Genomic DNA, 24,780 nt, shown 5'->3' with positions numbered 1-24,780 from the left:
GGACAGAGACTAATTGAGAGGGAGAGAGAAAGATAGACACCTGCAGACCTGCCCGCAGAGCTGCCTCGATACTCACGAGGCATCCTCCCTGCAGGTAGGGAGTGAAGGCTTTAACTGAGACCCCTTTGCATGGTGATAGGTGCTCTTAGCTGAGTGTGCCACCACCCAGCCCCCAGGAATTAGACTTTTGAGAGTGAACTGAATGTAATATATACACACAAGTTGATTTTCACTGACATGCATCTGAAACTTATGTCACATCATAATGCAATAATACATAGAAATGAAAAAAGAGAAAGTAGGTTTGTATTTCTGGACTGCCTGGTTCTATTTCCAGCCTGCTGGTGGCACTTGGCAGCTTTCAGACTCATCTGTGCCAAAGAGACTTCCTTGAGGACTCGCCCAGTTATTTCACCCACGTGGGCTGAGGCTCATTTCCTTAAAGGTCCTGGAGGGACAACCACAGGCATCTAATTAGCTGTGATATCTCAGAGTCACAGTTCTTAAAGACTTTTCTGCTGGGAAAAAAAAAGACTTTGAAAAGTTACCCACCACAATGACGGACAGAAGCCCCTTCGAAACTGACATGCTCACCCTGACCCGCTACGTGATGGAAAAGGGACGCCAGGCCAAAGGGACCGGGGAGCTCACGCAGCTGCTGAATTCCATGCTGACCGCCATCAAAGCCATCTCCTCGGCAGTGCGAAAGGCCGGTCTAGCCAACCTGTGAGTCTTGGGGTGCAGGCTCTGGCAAGTGAGCCCTGCTGGGGTGGAGGCAAAGCTGCAGGTGCTTGGGCCAGAAACTGATCAAACATCCAAAGTCATTTGCCTCTGTGCCTTGTCAGCAAGTTGCATTGAAAGCTTCTGTCATGTGGGCTTTGATCAAAAGGTCTTTGACTCAGTTGCAATGAAGGAACAAAATGCTTGAAGACTTTCTATGGAAAAAAAAAAAACTAATTTTTCTAGTTGCCATTAAATTGTCACTTATATATGCATTCTTTCTGGCCCAAGTCAACAGCCACGAGACTTGAGAGGTATCTTTATCCCCTTTGCAAATAGATGAATGTAACTGTGATTTCTAACACGACATTAGGAGCTAAGTGTCATTTACAAAATGGATAACTTAGGAGCCAAGCACATCTGGTTGAATACACACATATTACCATGTGCAAGGACCAGGATTCAGGCCTCAGGTCCCCACCTATGAGGGGGCTGGGAAAGAGTTTCATGAGATGTGAAGCAGTACTGAAGGTGTCTCTCTTTTTCTCTCCCTCCATATCTCTCCCTCCCTTTCACAATTTCTTTCCTACCAAACTAAAAAATACTAAGTAACTATTATTTTTAAAGAGTAGATAATTTCCTAGGACCCTACCCTCCACATCCTCTCCCACGGCAGAAAGCTTATTTCTGTCCACATTTACAAATTTCTTTCCTGTGACCCATTATCTTTTCTATTTGATGTGTAGGAAATGAGAGTTTCTGGGCCTGAGAGGTGGGTCTATGGGACAGTCTTCTACTACGTTGTTTACAGCACTTCATCCAAGCACAGAAGGAGGTCAAATCTGTAGCAAGGTTGCTGATATAAGTATCTTCTTTGGACTTTCCAGTGGAGGCCTTCTTAGAAATTGAAGGCACTTACTATTACTACTACTTTTCCTCCTCCAATATGAGGAACAAAGTCCCATAATTAAAAAAAAACTTAACATTAAATGATTTTGGTACTTTAAAAAAATATGTGAATAACATATTGCAAGATAATTAATTACAGGGCTTATTTATAAAGATTTTGTGACCCTGTAATGACAGCCAAGTTAAAGCTTTAGAAACAACTTTCCCTCTGTTTGCATTGCTAAAACTGTATTGTTAATTCGTTTGGTTAAGAAAAAAAAAGTTCTACATTTAAGAACTTTAATTAGTGTGTGGAGTACAATCATTCCCCTGTCCTGTTCCATAAATGTGTCTGAGTCTGTTGAATGACACCAAGCACAATGAATCTTCTGGGAGAGGCTGATTGGTTTTTGGAAACTGTACATTTTAATAAAGTGAGGTGTGGCAAAATCAGGTCCTTGAATAATGTCTTGTTAGTTCAACCTCAGCCCAGGAGTGTGTGTGTGTGTGTGTGTGTGTGTGTGTGTGTGTGTGTGTCTGTATTCGTAAACATCATATAAGAAAGCTACACCAAACACAACAGTACTATTTGAGGACCTGTTGCTATAATGTTGAGTTTCTCTATCTGGGTCCTGCTATGTCTACTGCTATCTCCTGGCACCTCCTTCTCTAGCTGATGTCTCAGTGTCATTCAACTATCTCCCTCGAGTTCCTCCTATGTGCAGGACACTCAACAGGGCAGAGGCTGCAGTGGTAGGATGGTGCTAATAGTCCTTAGAACTTTGCCTATGTGACTGAGTGTTCAAACTGGACTCAGGAATAGGATACATAAGTTGCTCATCTGCCTTGATTTTTTTGTTTTCCTACCATGAGCAGTGATCTACTCTCACCAAGATCTCAGCTTTCTTGCTGGATCTTAATGAGGTGATTTTTAGAAAACATCTAAGGGTGGAGCTTGTCACTAGGAGAAATAAGCAGAGGATTAAAGGGATCAAAGTGTTGTAACTTTCAGTCCTACTCACAAACTTTAGGGAGCAGAGAGGTCCTGGAAATTGTATTGATTGGCCAATGGCCAAAGATTCATTCAATGTTGCTTATATAGTGAACCTCCAAGGCCCTTCTAAAGGACAGGAAATCTTCTGGACTGATGATGATCTAGGGGAGTAATGGGAACAGGAATAGAAACCCCATGCTTTTCCCCCAGACCTTGTCCTGTGTATTTTTTCCACCTGAATGTCTAGCTCTTTTTGTATCTTTTATCATATCCTTTCATAAAGTATTTATGTGAATTTGTGATCCTTTATAGCAAAATATAATCAAAGTCAAAAGGGGTCCTGGGAACTTCTGATTTATTTATTTATTTATTTATTTATTTATTTATTGCCTCAGGGTTATCCCTGAGGCTCCAGGCCTGCACTATGAATCCACTGCTCCTGGAGGCCATTTTCCCATTTTTGTTGCCCTTATTGTGCCCTTGTTGTTGTTGGATAGGACAGAGAAATCGAGAGAAGAGGGGAAGACAGAGGAGAGGAAAGAAAGACAACTGTGGACCTGCTTCACTGCTCACAAAGCAACGCCCCCCCTCCACCCTCCACCCCTCTACCCCCCACCCTCCCAACACCCACCCACCCCCACCCCCACCCCCGCTGCAGGTTGGAATTTTACACACACACACACACACACACACACACACACACACACACACACACACACACACACACACACACACACACACACCAGGAGTTCACTTAATTTTGACAGGCCTGGGACCGGGTGGTGGCGCACCTGGTTGAGCGCACGTTACAATTTTTTTAAAAATTTCTTTATTGGGGAATTAATGTTTTACATTCAACAGTAAATACAATAGTTTGTATATGCATAACGTTTCCCAGTTTTCCATATAACAATACAACCCCTACTAGGTCCTCTGTCATCCTTCTTGGACATGTTACAATTTTAACAGATCTTCCTTCACAGGGTAGTGTGCCAAATCTGAGAAATGCTTCCTTTTATGCTCAAGCCTAGAGCGAAATTTACTCGCTGACTGGTCAGTTTTACTTACAGACCACTAGGTGGCGGGCGAAACCTGTAAAACAAGATGTCAGACGTTCATATTTTTCTTGGAGTTCCACATTTTCTCTGAGGCAGAGGTTCCACCTTCTACTAATTCAGACAACGTCCTTTCCCTGAATCCTTGCTAACAGGCACCCAAAGTGACAGCAGCAGAAGATGCTGAGATTATTTTAAGAGATCACTAAGATTTTTTTCTAGCAGAGCCCTGTCCTACAGCAATTCTGTACATATGAAATGTCACTTTACAGGGGCCAGGCGGTGGTGCACCTGGTTAAACGCTCATGTTACAGTGCATAAGGACGGAGGTTCAAGCCCCTGGTCCCCGCCTGCAGGGGGAAAGCTTCATGAGTGGTGAAGCAATGCTGCAGGTGTCTCTCTGTCTCTCTCCCTCTCTATCTTCCTCCTCCCCTCTCAATTTCTCTCTGTTTCTAGGGTATATATATATATATATATATATATATATATATATATATATATATATCACTTTACATATTCTTTCCACTTTCCTACTTAGTGGGTCTCAAATTCCTCTCTCCTTAGCTTCCGCTTTTTTTTTTTCCTGAACCCTCTCCCCCACCCCATCCCAGAGTCCTGCAATACACCAAATCCAGTCCAAGTTCAGCTTTGTGTTTTCTTATTTTTCAACTTATTTATGATTATTTATTATTGGTGATTTAATAATGATCAACAATCTTGTAGGATAAGAGGGGTACAATTCATACAATTCCCACCACAGGCATGCCATATCCCATCCCCTCCACTGGGAGGTTCCCTATTCTCTCTCTCTTTTTTTCCCTTTATTGGGGGATTAATGGCTTACAGTCCACAGTAAAAGACAATAGTTTGTACATGCATAACATTTCCATATAACAATACAGCCCCCACTAGGTCCTCCTCTGCCATCATGTTCCAGGGCCTGAACCCTTCCCCCACCCACCCACCCCAGGGTCATTTCCTTTGGTGCAATACGCCAACTCCAGTCCAAGTTCTGCTTTGTGTTTTCCCTTCTAATCTTGTTGTTCAACTCTGTCTATGAGTGAGATCATCCCATACTCATCCTTCTCTTTCTTTTTTTAAATTTTTTAAAATTTATTTCTTTATTGGGTAATTAATGTTTTACATTCAACAGTAAATACAATAGTTTGTACATGCATAACATTCCCCAGTTTCCCATTTAACAATACAACACCCACTATGTCATTTATCATCCTTCATGGACCTGTATTCTTCCCACCCACCCATCTCAGAGTCTTTTACTTGGGTGCAAAATGCCAATTCCATTTCGGTTCTACTTGTGTTTTCTTTTCTGATCTTGTTTTTCAACTTCGGCCTGAGAGTGAGATCATCCCATATTCATCCTTCTGTTTCTGACTTATTTCACTCAACATGGTTTTTTCAAGGTCCATCCAAGATTGGCTGAAAACAGTGAAGTCACCATTTTTTACAGCTGAGTAGTATTCCATTGTGTATATAGACCACAACCTGCTCAGCCACTCATCTGTTGTTGGACACCTGGGTTGCTTCCAGGTTTTGGCTATTACAAATTGTGCTGCCAAGAATATATGTGTACACAGATCTTTTTGGATGGATGTGTTGGGTTCCTTAGGATATATCCCCAGGAGAGGAATTGCAGGGTCATAGGGCAGGTCCATTTCTAGCCTTCTGAGAGTTCTCCAGACTGTTCTCCACAGAGGTTGGACCAATTAACATTCCCACCAGCAGTGCAGGAGGGTTCCTTTGACCCACATCCTCTCCAGCATTTGCTGCTGTTACCTTTTCTGATGTATGACATTCTCACAGGAGTGAAGTGATATCTCATTATTGTCTTGATTTGCATTTCTCTGACAATCAGAGACTTGGAGCGTTTTTTCATGTATTTCTCGGCCTTTTGGATCTCTTCTGTGGTGAATATTCTGTCCAAGTCCTCCCCCCATTTTTGGATGGGGTTATTTGTTGTCTTGTTGTTGAGTCTGGCAAGCTCTTTATATATGTTGGTTATTAAACTCTTGTCTGATGTATGGCATGTAAAGATCTTCTCCCATTCTGTGAGGGGTCTCTTGGTTTGGGTAGTGGTTTCTTTTGCTGTACAGAAGCTTTTTAATTTGATGTAGTCCCATAGGTTTATACCTGCCTTAGTCTTCCTTGTAATTGGATTTGTTTCATTGAAAATGTCTTTAAAATTTATGTGGAAAAGAGTTCTGCCAATATTTTCCTCTAAGTATTTGATAGTTTGTGGTCTAACATCCAAGTCCTTGATCCACTTGGAATTTACTTTTGCATTCGGTGAAATACAGTGATTCAGTTTCATTCTTCTGCATGTTTCAACCCATTGTTTCCAACACCATTTGTTGAAGAGACTCTGCTTTCCCCATGTAATAGTCTGGGTCCCTTTGTCAAAGATTAGATGTCCATAGGTGTGGGGCCTCATTTCTGGGCTCTCAATTCTATTCCACTGGTCAGTGTGTCTATTCATGTTCCAGTACCAAGCAGTTTTGATGACCATGGCCCTATAATACAGTTTAAGATCTGGGAGTGTGAAGCCTCCAGTTCTGTTCTTTTTTCTCAAGATTGATTTGGCATTTCTAGGTCTTTTCTGGTTCCAGATAAACATTTGTAGCATTTTTTCTATTCTCCAAAAAATGTGCTTGGGATCTTGATGGGGATAGCATTAAATCTGTAGATGGCTCTGGGTAGTATATTCCTTTTGATGATGTTAATTCTTCCAACCCATGAACATGGAATATCTTTCCACTTCTTTGCGTCTTTTTCAATTTCTTTGAGTAGTGATGCATAATTTTCAGTATGCAAGTCTTTCACTTCTTTGCTTAGGTTTACTCCTAGATATTTTATTGTTTTTGTTGCTATAGTAAAAGGAATTGATTTCTGGATTTCAATTTCTTCTAACAGTGTTTGCATAGAGGAATGCCACTGACTTTTGAATGTTAATTTTGTAGCCTGACACCTTACTGTATTTCCTGATGATTTCCAAAAGCTTCTTACTGGATTCCTTAGGTTTTTCCATGTATACTATCATGTCATCTGCAAAAAAGGAGAATTTGACTTCTTCTCTTCCAATCTGTAACCCTTTAATTCCTTGCTTCTGCCTGATTGCTATGGCAAGAACTTCCAACACTATGTTGAGTAGTAATGGTGATAGTGGGCAGCCCTGTCTAGTACCTGATCTGAGTGGAAATGCTTCCAGTTTTTCACCATTGAGTATGATGTTGGCTGTAGGTTTGCTATATATAGACTCCACTATCTTCAGGAATTTTCCATCTATTCCCATTTTTTGTAGTGTTTTGATTATAAAGGGATGTTGTATTTTGTCAAAGGCTTTCTCTGCATCTATTGATATGACTATGTGGTTTTTGGTCTTGCTTTTGTTGATGTGGTGGATCACATTGATTGATTTACGTATATTAAACCAACCTTGCATGCCTGGGATAAACCCCACTTGGTCATGATGAACAATCTTTTTGATATACTGCTGTATCCGGTTGGCTAGAATTTTGTTCAATATTTTCACATCTATGTTCATCAGAGATATTGGTCTGTAGTTTTCTTTTTTGGTTGTGTCCCTGTCTGCTTTTGGTATCAGGGTGATGTTGGCTTCATAGAAGCTGGCAGGGAGTATTCCAGTGTCTTCAATATTCTGGAAAACTTTTAAAAGTAGAGGTATTAGTTCTTCTTTGAAGGTTTTGTAGAATTCATTTGTAAAACCATCTGGTCCAGGACTTTTATTTTGGGGGAGATTTTTGATAACTGTTTAAATTTCATTAGCTGTGATGGGCCTGTTCATGTTATCCACTTCCTCTTGACTTAGTTTTGGAAGTTGGTAGGTATCTAGGAAATCGTCCATTTCTTCCAGGTTCTCTAGCGTGGTGGCATATAGTTGTTCATAGAATCTTCTCATGATATGTTGAATTTCTGCGGTGTCTGTTGTGATATCTCCTCTTTCATTTACTATCCAATTTATTTGGGTCTTCTCCCTTTTTTGTTTTGTGAGTCTGGCTAAAGGTTTGTCGATTTTGTTTACTCTTTCGAAGAACCAACATTTACTTTCGTTGATCTTTTGTATGGTTTTCCTATTCTCAATGTTATTTATTTCTGCCCTAACTTCAGTGATTTCTGTCCTTCTGGTTGCTTTAGGGTTCCTTTGTTGTTCTTCTTCTAGGTCTTTAAGATGTGCAATCAGGCTGTTTACTTATGCTTTTTCTTGTTTCCTAATGTGTGCTTGTATAGCTATGAACTTCCCTCTTAGGACTGCTTTAGCTGTGTCCCAAATATTTTGATAGCTTGTGTCTTCATTTTCATTGAACTTTCGAAACATTTTGATTTCTTCCTTGATTTCCTCTTTGACCCAGAAGTTGTTAAGAAGTGTTCTGTTGAGCTTCCACATTTTGGCACTGTTACTAATCTTTTGTTGATTGTTAAGTGTTAGTTTAATTCCACTGTGGTCTGAGAAGATGCTTGGGATGATTTCAATGCTCTTGAATTTGCTGATGCTGTCTTTGTGGCCTAATATATGGTCTATCCTCGAGAATAACCTATGTGGATTTGAGTAAAATGTGTATTCCAGTTTCTTGGGATGAATGACTCTGAAAATGTCCAATAGTTCTAGTTTATCCATCTCTTCATTTAGCTCCCTTATGTCTTTATTGATTTTCTTCCTGGATGATCTGTCAAGTTGAGAGAGTGGGGTGTTGAAGTCCCCTACTATGATTGTGTTACTGTTAATATATTGCTGTAGCTCTTTCAGTAAACGTTTGATGTATTTAGATGGCTTCTCATTGGATGCATAGATGTTAATAATTGTTAAGTCCTCTTGATTGACTGATCCTCTGAGCATTAAGTAGTGTTCATTCCTATCTTTTTTAATCTTATCTATTTTCAAGTCTATCATGTCAGATATGAGAATAGCTATTCCTGCCCTTTTTTGTGGGCCATTGGCTTACATGATAATTTTCCATCCTTTCACTTTAAGTCTGTGTTTGTCTTGTTGAGTTAGGTGGGTTTCCTATAGACAGCATATTGTTGGGTTGTGTTTTCTGATCCATCTTCCTACTCTGTGTCTTTTAATAGGTGAATTCAGGCCATTGACATTTATTGATATCAAAGATTGAAGATATTTTAACGCCATTCTTGTAGAGTTTTAGAGTGTTTTGATATATGTCCTATTTGTGTTGGTCTGGTTGTTTATAGGAGACCTTTCAGAACTTCTTTCAGGTCAGGCTTGGTGATGGTTGCTTCCTTCAACTGTTTCTTGTCTGAGAAGGTTTTGATGCCTCCCTCTAGTCTGAATGACAGTCTAGCAGGATATAGTATTCTTGGTTGAAAGCCTTTCTCATTGAGCACTCGATAGATATCTTGCCATTCTCTTCTGGCCTGTAGTGTTTGTATGGAGAAGTCTGCTGCTAATCTTATGGGTTTTCCTTTGTAGGTGACTCTTTGTTTTTCTCTTGCAGCCTTCAGGATCCTTTCTTTATCCTTATTCCTTTCCATTCTAAGTATGATATGTCTTGGTGTCTTTAGGTCTGGGTTAATTCTGTTTGGGACCCTCTGGGCTTCTTGAATCTTTATGTCTTTGATGTTGTCTAGACTAGAGAAATTTTCAGCTATTATGGCCTGGAAAATGCTTTCTTCCTCTCCTTCTCTTTCTTCCTCTGGTATGCCAATAATGCGTATATTGTTTCTTTTGAAGTCATCCCATAAGACTCTGTTGTTGTTTTCAGCATCTCTTAATATCTTTGAGATCTCTTACTTCTTTTTTAGTTGTCTCTAATTAATCCTCGATCTTGCTAATTCTGTCTTCAGCCTCATAGATTCTATTCTCTCTTCCCTCTACTGTTTTCTGGAGTTCATCTATTTTGTTGCCTTGCTCTGATACTGTTTTAGCTTGTTCAGCTAGTTGCATTCTTAGCTCAGGGATTTCAGCTTTCAGCTCTCTAATAACCATGAGATAATTAGTATTTTCTTCCATATTCTCATTTGTTGTTCCTGCATTTCTGATTACAATTTTTTCAAATTCTTTACTCACTCCTGTTATTATTTCCTTAGCTAATGTTTAGATGTTGAACTCGTTATTTTTTGCTTCACCCTCTGGAGGACTTTTAGCTGGACTCTTGTCCTGGTTCAATTCTCCAATATTTTTTCTTGTTGTTTTAACCATTATATATATTATGTTATGAGTTCCCTTTATCAGTACTTTTCAAATTATTGATCACTATTGCCTGGATTGATTTGTGTCTAAGTAAGTTAATTAAAGGGTTCACAGTGGTGGAAGTTAACAGTTATTTCAATCCCTGAGTTGGAGCTCAGTGGTTTAAAAGCCTCTTTTTTTTCCCTTCCCTATAGGCTATGGGAGCCTGAGAGCTTTTAAACTATCAATAGGCTTCTTAGCTTAATCACTGACTCCTGACCAAGAGATAAAGCAGGGTGTGGCAGAGATAATCCAGTGGTTATGCAAAGAGACTTTCACAGCCCCTCAGCTATGCCACCAAGGTATAGGTCTTCTCCTGAGTTTCCTGGTTAGATCTCTGTCCCCTGGTGTCCCTCCCTGCCACTGCTCCAGATTTTGAGGGCAGTAGCAATGGAGACTCAGAGTTGCACTTGGTGAGTCTCTGGGGAGTCCTCTCCTCCCTTCAGCTGTCCCCTTGTTGGTGGAGCAGACTGGAGGTGGTGTCTCAACTGATAAACTCCTGAACTGTTAGCAGTCACTTAATCTCTCCTTAGACCCCTCTCTCCTCTCTGTCACCAGCCACTTGTGTTTGTACTCACCGGTGATTTACTGGGTTCCTGTGGTCATTCTAGTCCTGTCTTGTTTCGGTCCTGGGTGGTCTCCTTTAGTATTCCTAGTTGATCTGGGAGAGGAGAGGAGAGGAGAGAAAGAGATCTGCTGCTCGTAGCTCTGCCTCCGGATGTCCCATCCTTCTCTTTCTGATCTATTTCACTTAACATGATTTCTTCAAGCTCTAGCCAAGATAGGGTGAAGAAACTGAAATCACCATTTTTAATAGCTGAATAGTATTCCACTGTGTATATGAACCACAACTTGCTCAAGCACTCACTCACCTGGATTGCTTCCTGGTTTTGGCTATTACAAATTGTGCAGCTATGAACACAGGTCTTCACAGATCTTTTTGGATGGATGTGATTGGTTCCTTAGGATATATCCCTAGGAAAGGAATTTTAGGACCGTAGGTAAAATCCTCTTTCAGTCTTCTGAGAGTTCTCCAGACTGCTCTCCACAGGGGTTGGACCAACTGACATTCCCACCAGCAGTGCACCCTTGTTCCTTTGTCCCCACAATCTCTCCAGCATTTGTTGCTGCTACCTTTTCTGAGATATGACATTCTCACAGGAGTGAAGTGGTATCTCACTGTTGCATTTTTTCATTTTTGTTGGCTTTTGGGATCTCTTCTGTGGTGAATATTCTGTTCATATCATCTCCCCATTTTTAACTGGGATCATTTTGTTGTTGTTGCTGAGTTTGGAGAGCTCTTATTTTTGGCTATAGCCTCTTGTCTGATGTGTGGCATGTAAAGATCTCCCATTCTGTAAGGAATCTCTTTGTTTGGGTGGTAGTTTCTTTTGATGTGCAAAACGTTTTCAATTTGATGCATTCCCATTGGCTTATTTTTTGTTTTAGTCTTCTTTGTAATTGGATTGTATCATTGAAGATGCTTTTAAAATTTAGTAGAAAAGAATTCTGCCAGTATTTTCCTTTAAGTATTTGATAGTTTCTGGTTGTAACATCCAAGTCCTTGATCCATTTGAAATTAACTTTTGTGTTTGGTGAAATAGAATGATTCAACTTCATTTTTCTGCATGTTTCAACCCAATTTTTCCAGCATCACTTGTTAAAGAGACTGTCCTTTCCCAATTTAATAGTCTGGGCACCTTTGTCAAAGACTAGATGCCCATAAGTGTGGGGGCTTATTTCTGGGCTCTCAATTCTATTCCACTGGTCAGTGTGTCTATTTATGTTCCAGTACCAAGCAGTTTTGATTACAATGGCCCTATAATACAATTTGAGAAAATTTTTTAAAGAACATTTCTAGGCACAAGTATTAATAAATGCTACTTGAAAGTGCTCTGAATGGAGTGATAGTTGTTGGCGCTTGCAGGGAAGAATGTGAGGGTAAGAGGCAGTAAGCCTAGGTTATAAAATTGAGTGTTTATCAAGTGGATTCTGGAGTCTGAGACTGGACCAGTGCAGGGGTGATGGGTAAGAGGTCAGCTAGGAATAAGGCTTACCCCACTGGATGTGAAGTTCATTGTGGGAAAGATTTAAAAAAATAAGATGAGAGGGATCTGACTGGCATTTTGAAGGGTCACCCCATGAAGGTGGGATCTGAGAGACCTTGAGGCTATTAAAATGAAAATAACAGTCCTAAAAATGGAGGTGCTTATGCTAAGTTCTCCAAGGCCTTGTGCCTAAATAAACTATGGTTCCACTTTCCCTTAGGGATGTAACTTTGACTGGTCATTATCGAAATTTTCTGGTCAGCATCAGTGAGGTAATCTTTCCTACCCATCAAAGGAAGATGAGATAATTCACCACAAGACCTTTTTCCATTCCCCACTGACAGGTTACGTAGACCTGAAATAATGATCCTTTGTATTATATTGTCTTCTGTCTGCCTATAGAAGTCTTTCAGTTTGTACAGCTTTTAGAATCCCTTGCCTGTTTTTTTGGATGGGTATCAATTTGGCTGAATTCATTTTCATTCAGTTGAATCATTTAAGCCAAATATATTTTAAATATTTTTTATATAGCCACCAAAGTTATTGTTTGGGCTCAGTGCTTGCAAAATTAATTCACTGCTCTTTATGGTCATATATTCCTGTCCCCCAGCTCTTTCTTTTTGTTTGTTAGGACAGAGAGAAATTGAGAGGGAACAGAGAAGGCCCAGTGATGGTTCACCTAGTTAAGCACACCTTTTACCATGTACAACAACCTGGGTTTGAGCCCTGGGTCTCCATCTGCAGAGGAAACTTCACAAGTGGTGAAGCAAGTACTGCAGGTGTCTATTTCTCTCCTTCCCTATCTACCCCTCTTCTCATAATTTTCCTTTGTTCTATCCAAAAAATAATAAAATAAGGCCCACAGGGAGAGGTGGATTTGTCATTCAGGCACCAAGCCCCAGTGAAAATGCTGGTGGCAAAAACAAAAAAAAAAAAAAAAGAGGGAGAGAGAGAATTTCTTTTTTTTCTTTTTTTATTTATTTAAAAAAGGAGATACTAACAAAGCCATATGATAAGAGAAGTACAACTCCACACAATTCCCACCACCAGATCTCTGTATCCCATCTCCTTCCCTGATAGCTTTCCTATTCTTTAACCCTCTGGGAGTATGGACCCAAGGTCATTGTGGGATGCAGAAGGTAGAAAGAAGGTCTGGCTTCTGTAATTGCTTCCTCGATGAACATGGGCGTGGTCAATCCATACTCCCAGCCTGTCTCTGAGAGAGAAGTTCTTTTTTTTGTTGTTGTTGTTGTTTTTTTTTTAGAGAATTTCTTAAAACACATAGAGAAACCAAAGCATTACTTTGGCACACGGACCAGGCTTGAACAAGGAACCTCAGGTGTGCAAATCCTGCACTCTACCTACTGAGCAATTTTCCCAGGTGCCAGGGTAACTTTTAATTTACTTCAGCAGGCCATTTTGTGAAGAGATTCAACAAATATGTAAAATTCTAGAGCTGGAAACCTGTGGTCTTTCACATTTGGGAGTCATTAATCATGTTAATATGTCTCTAACTGCACTACCACATTTTCCCTTCATCTTCCAGTGTAAAATCGAGGCTCATATTTCAGTAAGATTGACTTCTGATCTAGTTAACATTGTTGGGAGGGCGAGGGGCTATGACAGACAGCATCCCTGAGGTGTAAAGGAAGCAAGGGTGAGAGTTACTGCTGTGAAACATGACACACTGTGAGAAAGCCTGTTTACCCAGAGGCTTTTCTCAGAGCTCTCTCATTTTAAAAGTTATCCTTTTTTTCAGGCAGCCAGACAGAGGCCACCTGGCTCCTCAGATATTGGGAAACTCCCTCTTTCTGAGCACCCAAGGCCAACTGCTAAGACACTTCCTTTTGCTGAACACCCAAGGACAACTGTTTATAAAGAGTGAGATTACAGAACTCACAAAATAATGCCCCTTTGCCCCTCTGCCCCTCGGCATAAGAGTGACCATAATGTCCCCGACCATTATAAAAAGACATGGTTTGAAGATTCTGGGTCTCTCTCTCTCTCAGGCTATGGGGCCACATTTGGCACTATGGCTTGGGGGGCGGGGAAGGACCCCCTCAGCTTTCCTGAGGTCCTTGTGTGTCAGTTCCTGTGTCTTTACATGTGTAAGTTGTTATAATGGCTATTCTATGTGCTTGTGTAAATAAGTACTTTATCTTCCTCTGTGTCCTGTGTTAGCCTCAGTTTGTCTTAGTTTGTAATGGGTACGGTCAGAAACAAAACTTAACAACACCTGCTCTGTATTAGGACTTTGCAGAGTTCAGAGCCATGAGAGGAAGGAGAGGAGGTTTACACGAAAGGCATTCTAGAGACTGAGTTCCTTTGATGAAGTCCCAGTTCCCTTACAGATTTCATTCAGTCTTTTGTCTTTTCAGTTATGGAATTGCGGGCAGCGTGAACGTGACAGGGGATGAGGTGAAGAAACTGGATGTATTGTCTAATTCCTTGGTAATCAACATGCTTCAGTCCTCCTACAGCACCTGCGTCCTGGTCTCAGAAGAGAATAAGGAGGCGATTATCACTGACAAGGAGAAGCGGGTGTGTGCTGGGGCTGACCTGCAGTTCCCCTTTCCGCCAATAGATGATGCTTCTGAGTCAGGAGGAATTTTTGACTGCTTACTGAGATTTTCCGCTATTGCTTAACTTCTGCTTTCTGGAAGTAATTGATTGTATCTTTCTCTAGTTGGAAGTCATAAGTTGTTTAGTGAAATAAAAGTTCATAGCATGCATTCTAAGATACCTCTTATTTGTTGGGGGGTTGAGGGGTTCTTCATTTAGCTTGGGTGGAGAACTATCAATCTCTTAAGGGGGTGCGGGTAGGGATGCAAAACAGATCATTTCCCTGTCATCTTTCCTAGCTGACAGCTCCTTCCCTCCCCCCTCACTTCTCTCTCAACTGTGATTCATTCAGGAAATAAATTAGAATGATTTGCAGGAATACTTCAGCGAGTGGGGTTCATGGGTTTTTCACTTAATGTTCTGGTAACAAGACCTAGCAAACTGGAACGCTTAGAAAGTAGAATTCTTGGGAGCAGCCCTACTCTACAACAAGTTCTCCTTTCCACCTTCACTTCTCTGTTGCCACTGCCCCCAACATATAACTCAGAGGATTATGATTTCAGTATGTCTGATAAATGTTAGACTAACATTGCAAAGATGTCATAAAGATCCTGTACTCTTGTCTTAATCTAATGGCTAGGGAGTCTCTGAATTCACTAAGGCTTCACAAACAATTTAATAAAGAGGAACGTCTGCTGGTCACCCAAATTTCAATCCGTTTTCACCTGTGATACACGCAAATCATACTAGACCTTTGTTCTACACTTGGGACAAGGCACTATTTCTTTATAATTACCATAGAGAAAGGAAAAACACTGAATCAAATTTATTAGGTACCTATGGTATTCTAAGCACTAGAATACCTCTTAACTATTGCTGCTTCCCACAATCTAAGCCAAATCACACCTGTTATTTTCAACTTTAAATTTTCACTGCTCCAATCTTTAATAAGCCCTCCAATTGTTTACCAGTTTCTTCCCCAGCTGCCCTGAGTCACGGCTCTTCATTCTACTCCTTAAATATTCTATACCTGGGAGTAGGGCGGTAGCTCTGCTGGTAGTGGTAGCTCATCAGGTTAAGCGCATGTGGCGCGAAGAGCAAGGACCCGCTTAAGGATCACGCTCCCCACCTGCAGGGGAGTCGCTTCACAGGTGATGAAGCAAGTCTGCAGGTGTCTCTTTCTTTCCCCCTCTGTCTTCCCTTCCCCTCTCCATTTCTCTCTGTCCTAACAACGACGACATCAATAACAACAACAATAATAACTACAACAATAAAAAACAAGGGCAACAAAAGGGAAAAATAAATAAATATTTTAAAATACTCTATACCTGCCCCATAACAGTTTTCAGCATAAATTAGGTGCTTGACAAGTATCTGCTGAGTAAATGTATGTATGAGCGAACACATTAAGTTGAATTGTTAATAGAGAGGTTAGATAATTTCCAAGTTGATGGAGTAGCGAGTAGCTAGTCCCCCTCCAAAATCTTTGTTGAACAAGGGGTGGGGTGGGGTGGGTGGGGTGGAGTGGGGGTTATAATATTTAAATTAAGCCAGGAAATCACGTATTGGGAAGGCAGTAGAAAGTAGTGACAGGTGAAGTGATTTCCATTTTATATGATGTTTCATTAAGAGACTCTGGTCCCCATCACCAAGACTACCACGGTGCTTGCCCAAACAGACATGTGAAAAGCATCAAGTAATTTCTTCCCATGGAATGCTGGCTAGAATAGCCTTTGACAGCAGTGTGGCAGACATAGGGGCAAGGTATCTCAAGACCTCACTAGCTCTATCTTCTGGTCTTCACATCTGCAAGAGGACTGATGCAGCAAAGCCCAGAGATATATTTTTATTCTCCTGGTGTAACTATGCTTGCAGTTGCCTGAATAGGCAAACCCAGAGGTCCTGGAGCATTGTTCTGGGATGTTTCTGAAGTCTTCTGACAAAAAAAAAAAAAAAAAGAAAGAAAGAAAGAAAGAAAAAAAGAAAGAAAGAACCAAATTAACAGGACTCAGAATTATCATGAAGTTCCCTAAGTGACATTATCATGGTTGTGGATAAATGTAGTTTTATGGTTTTAGTTTGTCTTCACTTCCTCCGCTTCTTACCTGTAAGGTGTCATTGTCAGCCCTGAATTCTCTTCACCCTCACAGCTTTGAGTCTGCAGCATAGGTTCCTAGGTAGGATGGGGAGACAGGGAAAAAGCGGTCTTACTATATTAGGGATGTCAGATTAATTTCTTGTGGGTAGTTATTTAAATGTGGTTGCATTCTGGATCATCATGTTATAGCATCAACTATCTGTTTATGGCCAGTATGACCCCAAGCAACATGATGTTGTTTTCTGGCTTAGTTTAAACACACTCTGCCCTTCTCAACTAATTTCATTTTGGATAAGCACACCCTTTTGCTTAAATTGCCCCCCCCCCCCGCCTTGTAATGTCATGTATCATGCATCGCTACATAGAGTGTTGCAGAAAGTAATTGGTATGAAGGTGACCTTGACCAGGTGGTTCTTCCTCTGTGTTTAGGGCAAATATGTGGTCTGCTTTGATCCACTGGATGGATCTTCCAACATTGACTGTCTGGCTTCCATCGGAACCATATTTGCCATCTACAGAAAGGTAAGGGGACAACCTGATCTTTCAAATCTCCCTTCTCTGGAGGTTTCTGGAAGGTTCCTGGACTAAGAGCCATGAGTCTGGACATCTAGATTTCATTCTCATACTCAGCACACATACCACTATAAACACATTATTTAAAAAAAAAAAAGTGTTCATCGTTGGAAAAACTGAATTGATAATTCTTACACCTTCTTCATGGCATTTGTGGGAATGGCAAAGTAATGGGGTAGGTGAGGACTTGTTCTGAAAGTCTGGTTGTGACACAATGTCCAACATGCTATTAGGTTCCAGATATAGCTGAAGACCCAACTATTTCTTCTTCTTTTTTTTAGTATTTATTTTTCTCTTTCGTTGTCCTTTATTGTTGTGTTAGTTATTATTGATGTCGTCATCATTAGATAGGACAGAGAGAAATGGAGAGAGGATTGGACGACAGAGAGGAGGAGAGAAAGATAGACACCTGCAGACCTGCTTCACCGCCTGTGAAGCGACTCCCCTGCAGGTGGGGAGCCGGGAGCTCAAACCAGGATCCTTATGCTGGTCCTTGCGCTTCACGCCACGTGTGCTTAACCCGCTGTACTACCACCCTACTCCCCGACTGTTTCTTCTTTACATTCTCAAAACCTCATGATACAGAAAGATTTATTTAGAAAAAAAAAAGTGGGGGGGGGGAGGAGAAGCTGAAGAATGGCCTTGACAACAGTTCAGCTAAAAAATTCACCCATATAGCAGCTCAGTTTCTCCAGGAACCTTTATTGCAGCTTGAAATTCAGAGAAATGCACTTCTTGGGGTTCAAAGGAATCTGAAGAAGAGGCCTCTGGCAATGGATTCTCTTCAAAGATAATAATAGAGCGCTGGTTTCTCTTTTTTCTTCTTCAGACTTCAGAGGATGAGCCTTCTGAAAAGGATGCCTTGCAGACTGGTCGCAGCATCGTGGCTGCTGGCTATGCTCTCTATGGAAGTGCGACCCTGGTGGCTCTCTCCACCGGGCAAGGTGTGGACCTCTTCATGCTTGACCCAGTAGGTACCCGATATGGCAGCGTCAGTATGTAAACTCCATAGGCTTCAGATTTTTTTTTTTAATTTTAATTTTATTTTTTACTGCCAACAGTGTGATCGCTGGGGCTCAGTGGTGGCTTATGGATCCTTGTTCCTAGTGGCCATTTTTTTTCTTTTGTATTTTAGTTGACAGGACAGAAAGGAATTGAGAGGGGAGAGGGTGAAAGAGAGAGAGAGACACCTGAAGTCATGCTTCACTGCTCGTGAAGTGTCCCTCCTGCAAGTGGGGATTGGGAGCTGGAACCCGGGGTTTCAGAGTTTTTTTTTTTTTTTAAAAAAAAAGGAATTCTTTTTTAATTTTTTAAAATTATCTTTTATTTTTTTATTGGATAGACAAAGCCAGAAACTGAGAGGGAAGGGGGTGATAGGGAGAGAGACAGAGAGACACCTGCAGCCCTACTTCACCACTTGTGAAGCTTTCCCCCTGCAGGTGGGGACCATGGGCTCGAACCTGGGTCCTTGCATACTGTAACATGTGTACTCAACCAGGTGCGCCACCACCCAGCCCCTTTGTTTTTGCTTTTGTTTTTAAATATTTATTTATTTATTCCCTTTTTGTTGCCCTTGTTTTATTGATGTAGTTATTATTGTTGTTCTTGATATCGTCATTTTTTGATAGGACAGAGAGAAATGGAGAGAGGAGGGGAAGACAGAGAGGGAGAGAAAGATAGACACCTACAGACCTGCTTCACCACCTGTGAAGTGACTCCTCTGCAGGTGGGGAGCCGGGGGCTCGAACCGGGATCCTGTCCTTTCGCTTAGCACCACGTGCTCTTAACCTGCTGCAGTAGCCTGACTCCCGGTTTCAGAGTTTTAATCACAGTTCCCTGGGATAATATGTGCCTTAGAGCTATTACCAATGATTCAGTGCAGTTCATTAGGAGATAATTAAACACAAATTAAAAGAAGTGTTTATTATTTAGCCAAAAGAGAAAAGGGCTTGATGACCCCATGCTTAGGTAGAAGTTAGGAAGAATGATAGAAAGAGAAAACACAAGGCATAACTCAGACTAGTCATAATTTATTACAAAAGAAAGAAAAGATGAGGATCAAAAGGGGGAATATGGGAGATAATTGAGCGGGCACTGGGGAACTAAGTGGACTAAGCTAACCAGTGGACTAACCAGTGGACTAAGCTAGAGGAAGACTTAAGTTTGTGGTAGGTAAAGTTATTTTTGCCATGCAATGCAACACATTCCCAAATACTGTGAATCTTCAGGAATATATATATATATATTCTGCTCCAACTCTATCCACATCCCAGATGAAAATGTGGGCATGGAGGAGGAACTGAGCATGCCCAGTGATGAGGAAGAGGAACTGAGCATGCCCAGTGACGAGGTCCTTGTATTACCATCTCAGTTCTTACAATGAAAGCCTGAATGTTGCTCTCCATTTTTCCAAATGGTACACTCCTATCAAAGGAAGATAAGAAATGTATTCATATGATGACAACTGTTATAAATCATTACTTCCCTTCCCCCCTGCAAGTGGGTACCTGGCAGAACCAGGGTCCTTAGACATAGTCACACTGGTGCTCAACCAGGTGCATCACTGCTCAGTCCCCCACCCTTTTTAATCTCTTTTTTAAAATGTTCTTTGTTGGGGCTGGGTGGTGGCACACCTGGTTGAGCGAAGATGTTACAATGTGTAAGGACCCAGGTTTGAGTCCCTGGTCCCCACCTGCAGAGGGAGAGCTTTGCAAGTGGTGAAGCAGGGCTGCGGGTCTCTCTCTGTCTTTCTTCCTCTCTTTCCTCCCCTTCCCTCTTGATTTCTGGCTGTAGCCAATAAATAAATAAAAATAATTTTAAAATGAAAAATAAATAAATCATTACTTCCTGCAACCCCCAATAAAATGATTTGGAAAAGAAAATGTTCCGTAGTAGAAGGGGAAGACATAAAGCTTTAAGGTAGATGAAAACATCATAGCAAAATTCTGACTATAAGAAAAAAATAATCGAATGGGGGTCGAGCGGTGGTTCACTCAGTTTGCACACAAATTTGCAAGGACCCAAGTTAAAGCCCCGTAGTCCCCAGCTAATGGGTGTTGGGGCAAGAGGGAGGGAGAAGGAAGATTCATGGGTGGAGAAGCAATGCTGCAGGTATTTCTTCTTTTCCCCTCTCTATCCTCCCCTCTCAATTTGTCTCTGTCCTATAAAATTAAAAGGAAAAAAATGGCCACTGGGGTCAGGGGGAGATAGCATAATGGTTATACAAAGAGACACTCGTGCCTGAGGCTCCGAAGCCCCAGGTTCAATCCCAAGCAACACCATAAACCAGAGCTGAGCAGTGCTCTGGTTGAGAGAGAGAAAGAGAGAGAGAGAGAGAGAGAGAGAGGCGCCACTGAGAGCAATGGATTTGCCATGCAGCAATGTGATCCAGAGATAATCCTGTGGTACTTAAAAAAAAATTGCATAAAGTGGCCTTAGAGTTTTCCAGCAGATGAAGAAGCAGACTTGCATGACTAACATCCCAAATTTAAACCCCAATATTGCATATGCCAGAGTAATGCCCTAATTCTCTATCTACATCTCTCATGTTAATAAATAAATACATCTTTAAAAAAATAGTTGGTGGGTTATGCATGTACAAACTATTGTATTTACTGTTGAATGTAAAACATTAATTCCTCAGTAAAGAAATAAAATAAAAAATTAAAAAAATAGTTGGTGGGCTGGGAAGAAACCATAATGGTTATATAAAAAAAGGTTTCTTGCCTGAAACTCCAAGTTCTCAAGCTCAGTCCCTAAGCACCACCATAATCCAGAGCTGAATAGTATTCTCATGAAATGGATAATAAAATAATTGAATAAAGTCATAAGAGTTCAGAAAGTAAGAACTCAGTATTCGTGGTCCGGGAGGTGGCGCAGTGATAAAGCTTTGGACTTTCAAGCATGAGGTCCTGAGTTTAATCCCCGGCAGCACACGTGCCAGAGTGATCTCTGGTTCTTTCTCTCTCTCCTCCTTTCTCATTAATAAATAAATAAAAATATATATTAAAAAAAAGAACTCAGTCTTCTTGGTAAGTGGACAATATAAATATTCGGAGAAATTTTGTAAAGTATTAGTAACTTACAGAATTTCTCTTGTTTAAAAAACTTTTTAAAAAAACTTAAAAAAAATTTTTTTTCATTATCTTTATTTATTGGATAGAGACAGCTAGAAATTGAGAGGGAAAGGGTGATAGAGAGGGAGCGAGACAGAGACACCTGCAGCCCTGCTTCACCACTTGTGAAGCTTTCCCCTGCAGCTGGGGACTGGGGACTTGAACCTGGGTCCTTGCTCATTGTAACATGTGCACTCAAGCAGGCGCATCACCACCCGGCCCCTTTAAAAAACTTTTATGTTTATTTTATTTTAATGAGAGATATAGAGAGAAGGACTTATCACTCTCAGCTCTGGCTTATGGAAGGACTTTTGAGCCTCAGGCATAAAAGAAAACATTTTAGGTGACAATTATGCCATATTCTCAGTCCGAATAAGTTTTAAGTTTTTTTAATATTTATAGGTCTACATCCCTTTTTGTTCCCCCTAGGGGCATGCTGAGCCTTTTTAATCTGAGCCATTTCCTGCAGAGTCCCTCACCCCAACCCTGCCCCCAAGTAGACAGTGAAAGACAAGAAAAGAAAGGAAGAGAGATATCACTACTCTGCTACTCAAGAAGCTTGCCCTGTGTAGGCACTCTCATGTGGTGGCTGGGAGCTTTAACAGGGTCACTGAGCATGGTTAAGCATGTGCTCTATTGGGTGAGCTCTCTCCTGACCCCGTAGGTCTATATCTTACAGTGTTCTTTGATTGTTGGAAAACGTGTTGTTAGTCTTTGTTTCCTGGTGATTCTCTTCATCTCTCTAGGCTCTTGGTGAATTTGTCCTGGTGGAAAAGGATGTGAAGATTAAAAAGAAAGGAAAGATTTACAGTCTCAATGAGGGCTATGCCAAGTATTTTGATGCCGCCACTACAGAATATGTGCAGAGAAAGAAATTTCCTGAGGTGAGTGAAGAAAGGCTGAGGCAATTGGAATGAAGAATGCTGTCTCTGTGGAGTCCTGTTTTGGTGTTGACGCTGGAGGCCCGGCTGAAAGAGGCTGATGCTACTGCTTATGGTTCTGTGTGCTAATGATGAGTTCTATCTTTTTCATAGCTAAATCTGACCTACTAAGGTAATATTCCACAGTTGAATTTTTCCAGGAGCAATTGTCTACAAAGAAGGCAGAGACTAGACCTTCAAAATTCAGTTTGAGGTCAGAACCCCCTCAAGCCATTTATTTGCTGAGCTGATGCCTAATATTGATAAGATTCTAGTCACTCAAATTTGCTTCTAGGTAAGGTAGGTGTGTGTGTGTGTGTGTGTGTGTGTGTGTGTGTGTGTGTGTGTGTGTGTGTGTGTTTTACCAGAGCATCGATCAGCTCTGGTTTATGATGGCACAGGGGATTGAACCTGAAACTTTGGAGCCTCAGGCATGCATCTCTTTGCATAACCATTATGCTATCTACCCCCTCCCCCATTTCGATATTCTATTATCAGGGCCATGTGTTTACCTGTCCTATGTTTTAGGATGTTCTCTGGCTGTCCTTGTGACTGCTGAATTCTGGACTTCATTTGGAGAGTAACACAGCTCACACACTCCATTAAATATGCCCACCATCCCATGAGAATTCTGAGGCAGGTGGCAGCAAAGTCAAAGAATTTTCCTATCAAGTGTGATTGTCCATCGTAAAGTGGCAGGAATAAAAACTTGTTCACAACTGACAACTTCTCATATTTCCCAAATTCTAGGGAATGTTGAAGATAGGCCTTTTTGTGCAGTGGAAAGGTAGTGTTGTAAATGCTGGCTTGGTTGTTTCTAAAATTTCTCATAAGCCACAAGGAAACAGTGCTTGGGATTCTGTGGGGCCAGATGGCGCTCTGGCAATTGGATGCTAAGACACATATTTGCTGCTGCAAATGGAAACTTTCTTCTATTTTTCTTTCCCTTCTCCTTCTTTCTCTCCTTCTTTCTGGCTTTCTAGATGAAACTCTCAGGTATGCTCCTGTAGCTCTCCTTTGCAGCGTATCTTATGCTTTCATGCACAAGCCTGCAGTGAGTCTTACAAGTAAAAGTAACAGGACATGAATTATAAAGCTGAGAAAATCAAAATCATTTACAAATTTCAAGGTGTGTGTGCATTCCTTCTTTTCCTTTTTATCACTGTCAGGATTCCATAGATCTAGGCTGACGTTTTCAAATAGAAAGGGAAACAGGAGAGACCACAATAATAAATTAGTGGAGAGACCTCCACTAATAAATAATAAAATATTTTTTCATTCAGGTAAATTAAACTTTTATTAAGAAACATGTTAGGGCATAAGAGAGAGAGAGTGGGGGAGTGGGAAGGGACTCACTTACAGGCTTGATGATCACATGATAGTCCCCGGAAAGGGAAAAAGAACGCCAGCCCCAAAGATTCACCAAAGTCCCACCTACACCTGTAACCACTCCCATTTATGGGTGGTCCTTCTTTCCCTCAATATCCCCCCTCTAGGAGTATGGGCCCAACATTCTTTTTAATTTTTTTTATTATTTTTTGTTGTTTTTGCTGGATAGGACAGAGAGAAACCGAGAGAGGAGGGAAAGACAGAGGAGGAGAGAAAGATAGACACCTGCAGACCTTCTTCACGGTCTGTGAAGCAACCTCCCTGCAGGTGGGGAGCCGGTGGCTCGAACTGGGATCCTTACTCAGATCTTTGTGCCTTGCACCACGTGCGCTTAACCCGCTGGGCCACCACCCAGTCCCCTGGGCCCAACATTCTTTTTTGGGATGTTGAAGGATGGAGTTTTGTGCTTCTCTAACTGCTTCCTGCTGACATGTGGACAGTTTGGTCAATCGATACTCTTAGACAGACCTGTGCTTTCCCTAGTAGGGTAGGACTCTGGAGATGTGAGATTTCTGGACACTTTACCATGTGGTCATCTGTGCAGGGAGGTCAGGGTGGGGCCATGGCAGCATCTGGAACTTGATAGAGGCTTGATGGTCATATGGTAGTCCTGGGGAAAGAGCAAAATAAATATTTTTAAAACCCACAAAGGAAGATATATATTTTACCACTGAAAGGTAAGCTCCTATGTAACAAAAACAAACAAAAAACAGGCATTTTGAAGGCAAGGTTATCAATTAGGAAAAATGTAATTATAACATATCTAAATGGCATAGGTCAATAGAACCCCTTATAAATGACAGGCATGAGCACCCAAATAGAAAATCTGGCAGATGGCACAGTGCTGCAAAAACATCGAAGAGACACAAATATCAAGTCAGCAAATAGAATATGCTAACACATATAAATCTGAATTAAAATACAATATTGTTCTGTGAGTAAGACTGGCAAAATTTTAGTGCTTGGTGCTGCAGAACAATAGCTTTTTCATAAATTGTTAATAAAAAGATAAATGTCACTAAAATATGACAATATGCTTTCAAATATTAAATGTAAGTACCTTTTGACTTAACAGTCAAAAAAAAAAAAAGAAACCTTGCCTCCCTAGAAATTTATCCTCAGGAACTAACAGGCCAAATACAATTAGATAAATGTACAAGAATGTCATTGAAGCATTGATAATGATAACTAGCAA

At 41.0% G+C, this 24,780-nt stretch overlaps 1 protein-coding gene across 1 annotated transcript in view; it reads left to right on the top strand.

The window, feature by feature from the left end:
- Positions 1–436: 436 nt before the first annotated feature.
- The window catches only part of FBP2 (fructose-bisphosphatase 2), a 28,221-nt gene continuing 3,877 nt past the window's right edge, over positions 437–24,780 (top strand). Inside the window, exons 1-5 of the mRNA XM_007539867.3 lie at positions 437–726; positions 14,307–14,469; positions 17,018–17,110; positions 17,991–18,131; positions 22,023–22,160. Coding sequence (XP_007539929.1) covers positions 557–726; positions 14,307–14,469; positions 17,018–17,110; positions 17,991–18,131; positions 22,023–22,160 — 705 coding nt within the window. The 5' untranslated portion in view covers positions 437–556. The remainder of the gene's footprint in view (positions 727–14,306; positions 14,470–17,017; positions 17,111–17,990; positions 18,132–22,022; positions 22,161–24,780) is intronic.

This window comes from Erinaceus europaeus, chromosome 10 (genome assembly GCF_950295315.1).
Source record: "Erinaceus europaeus chromosome 10, mEriEur2.1, whole genome shotgun sequence".
NCBI classification, from domain to species: domain Eukaryota; kingdom Metazoa; phylum Chordata; class Mammalia; order Eulipotyphla; family Erinaceidae; genus Erinaceus; species Erinaceus europaeus.
This window is presented reverse-complemented; position numbering and strand designations above follow the sequence as displayed.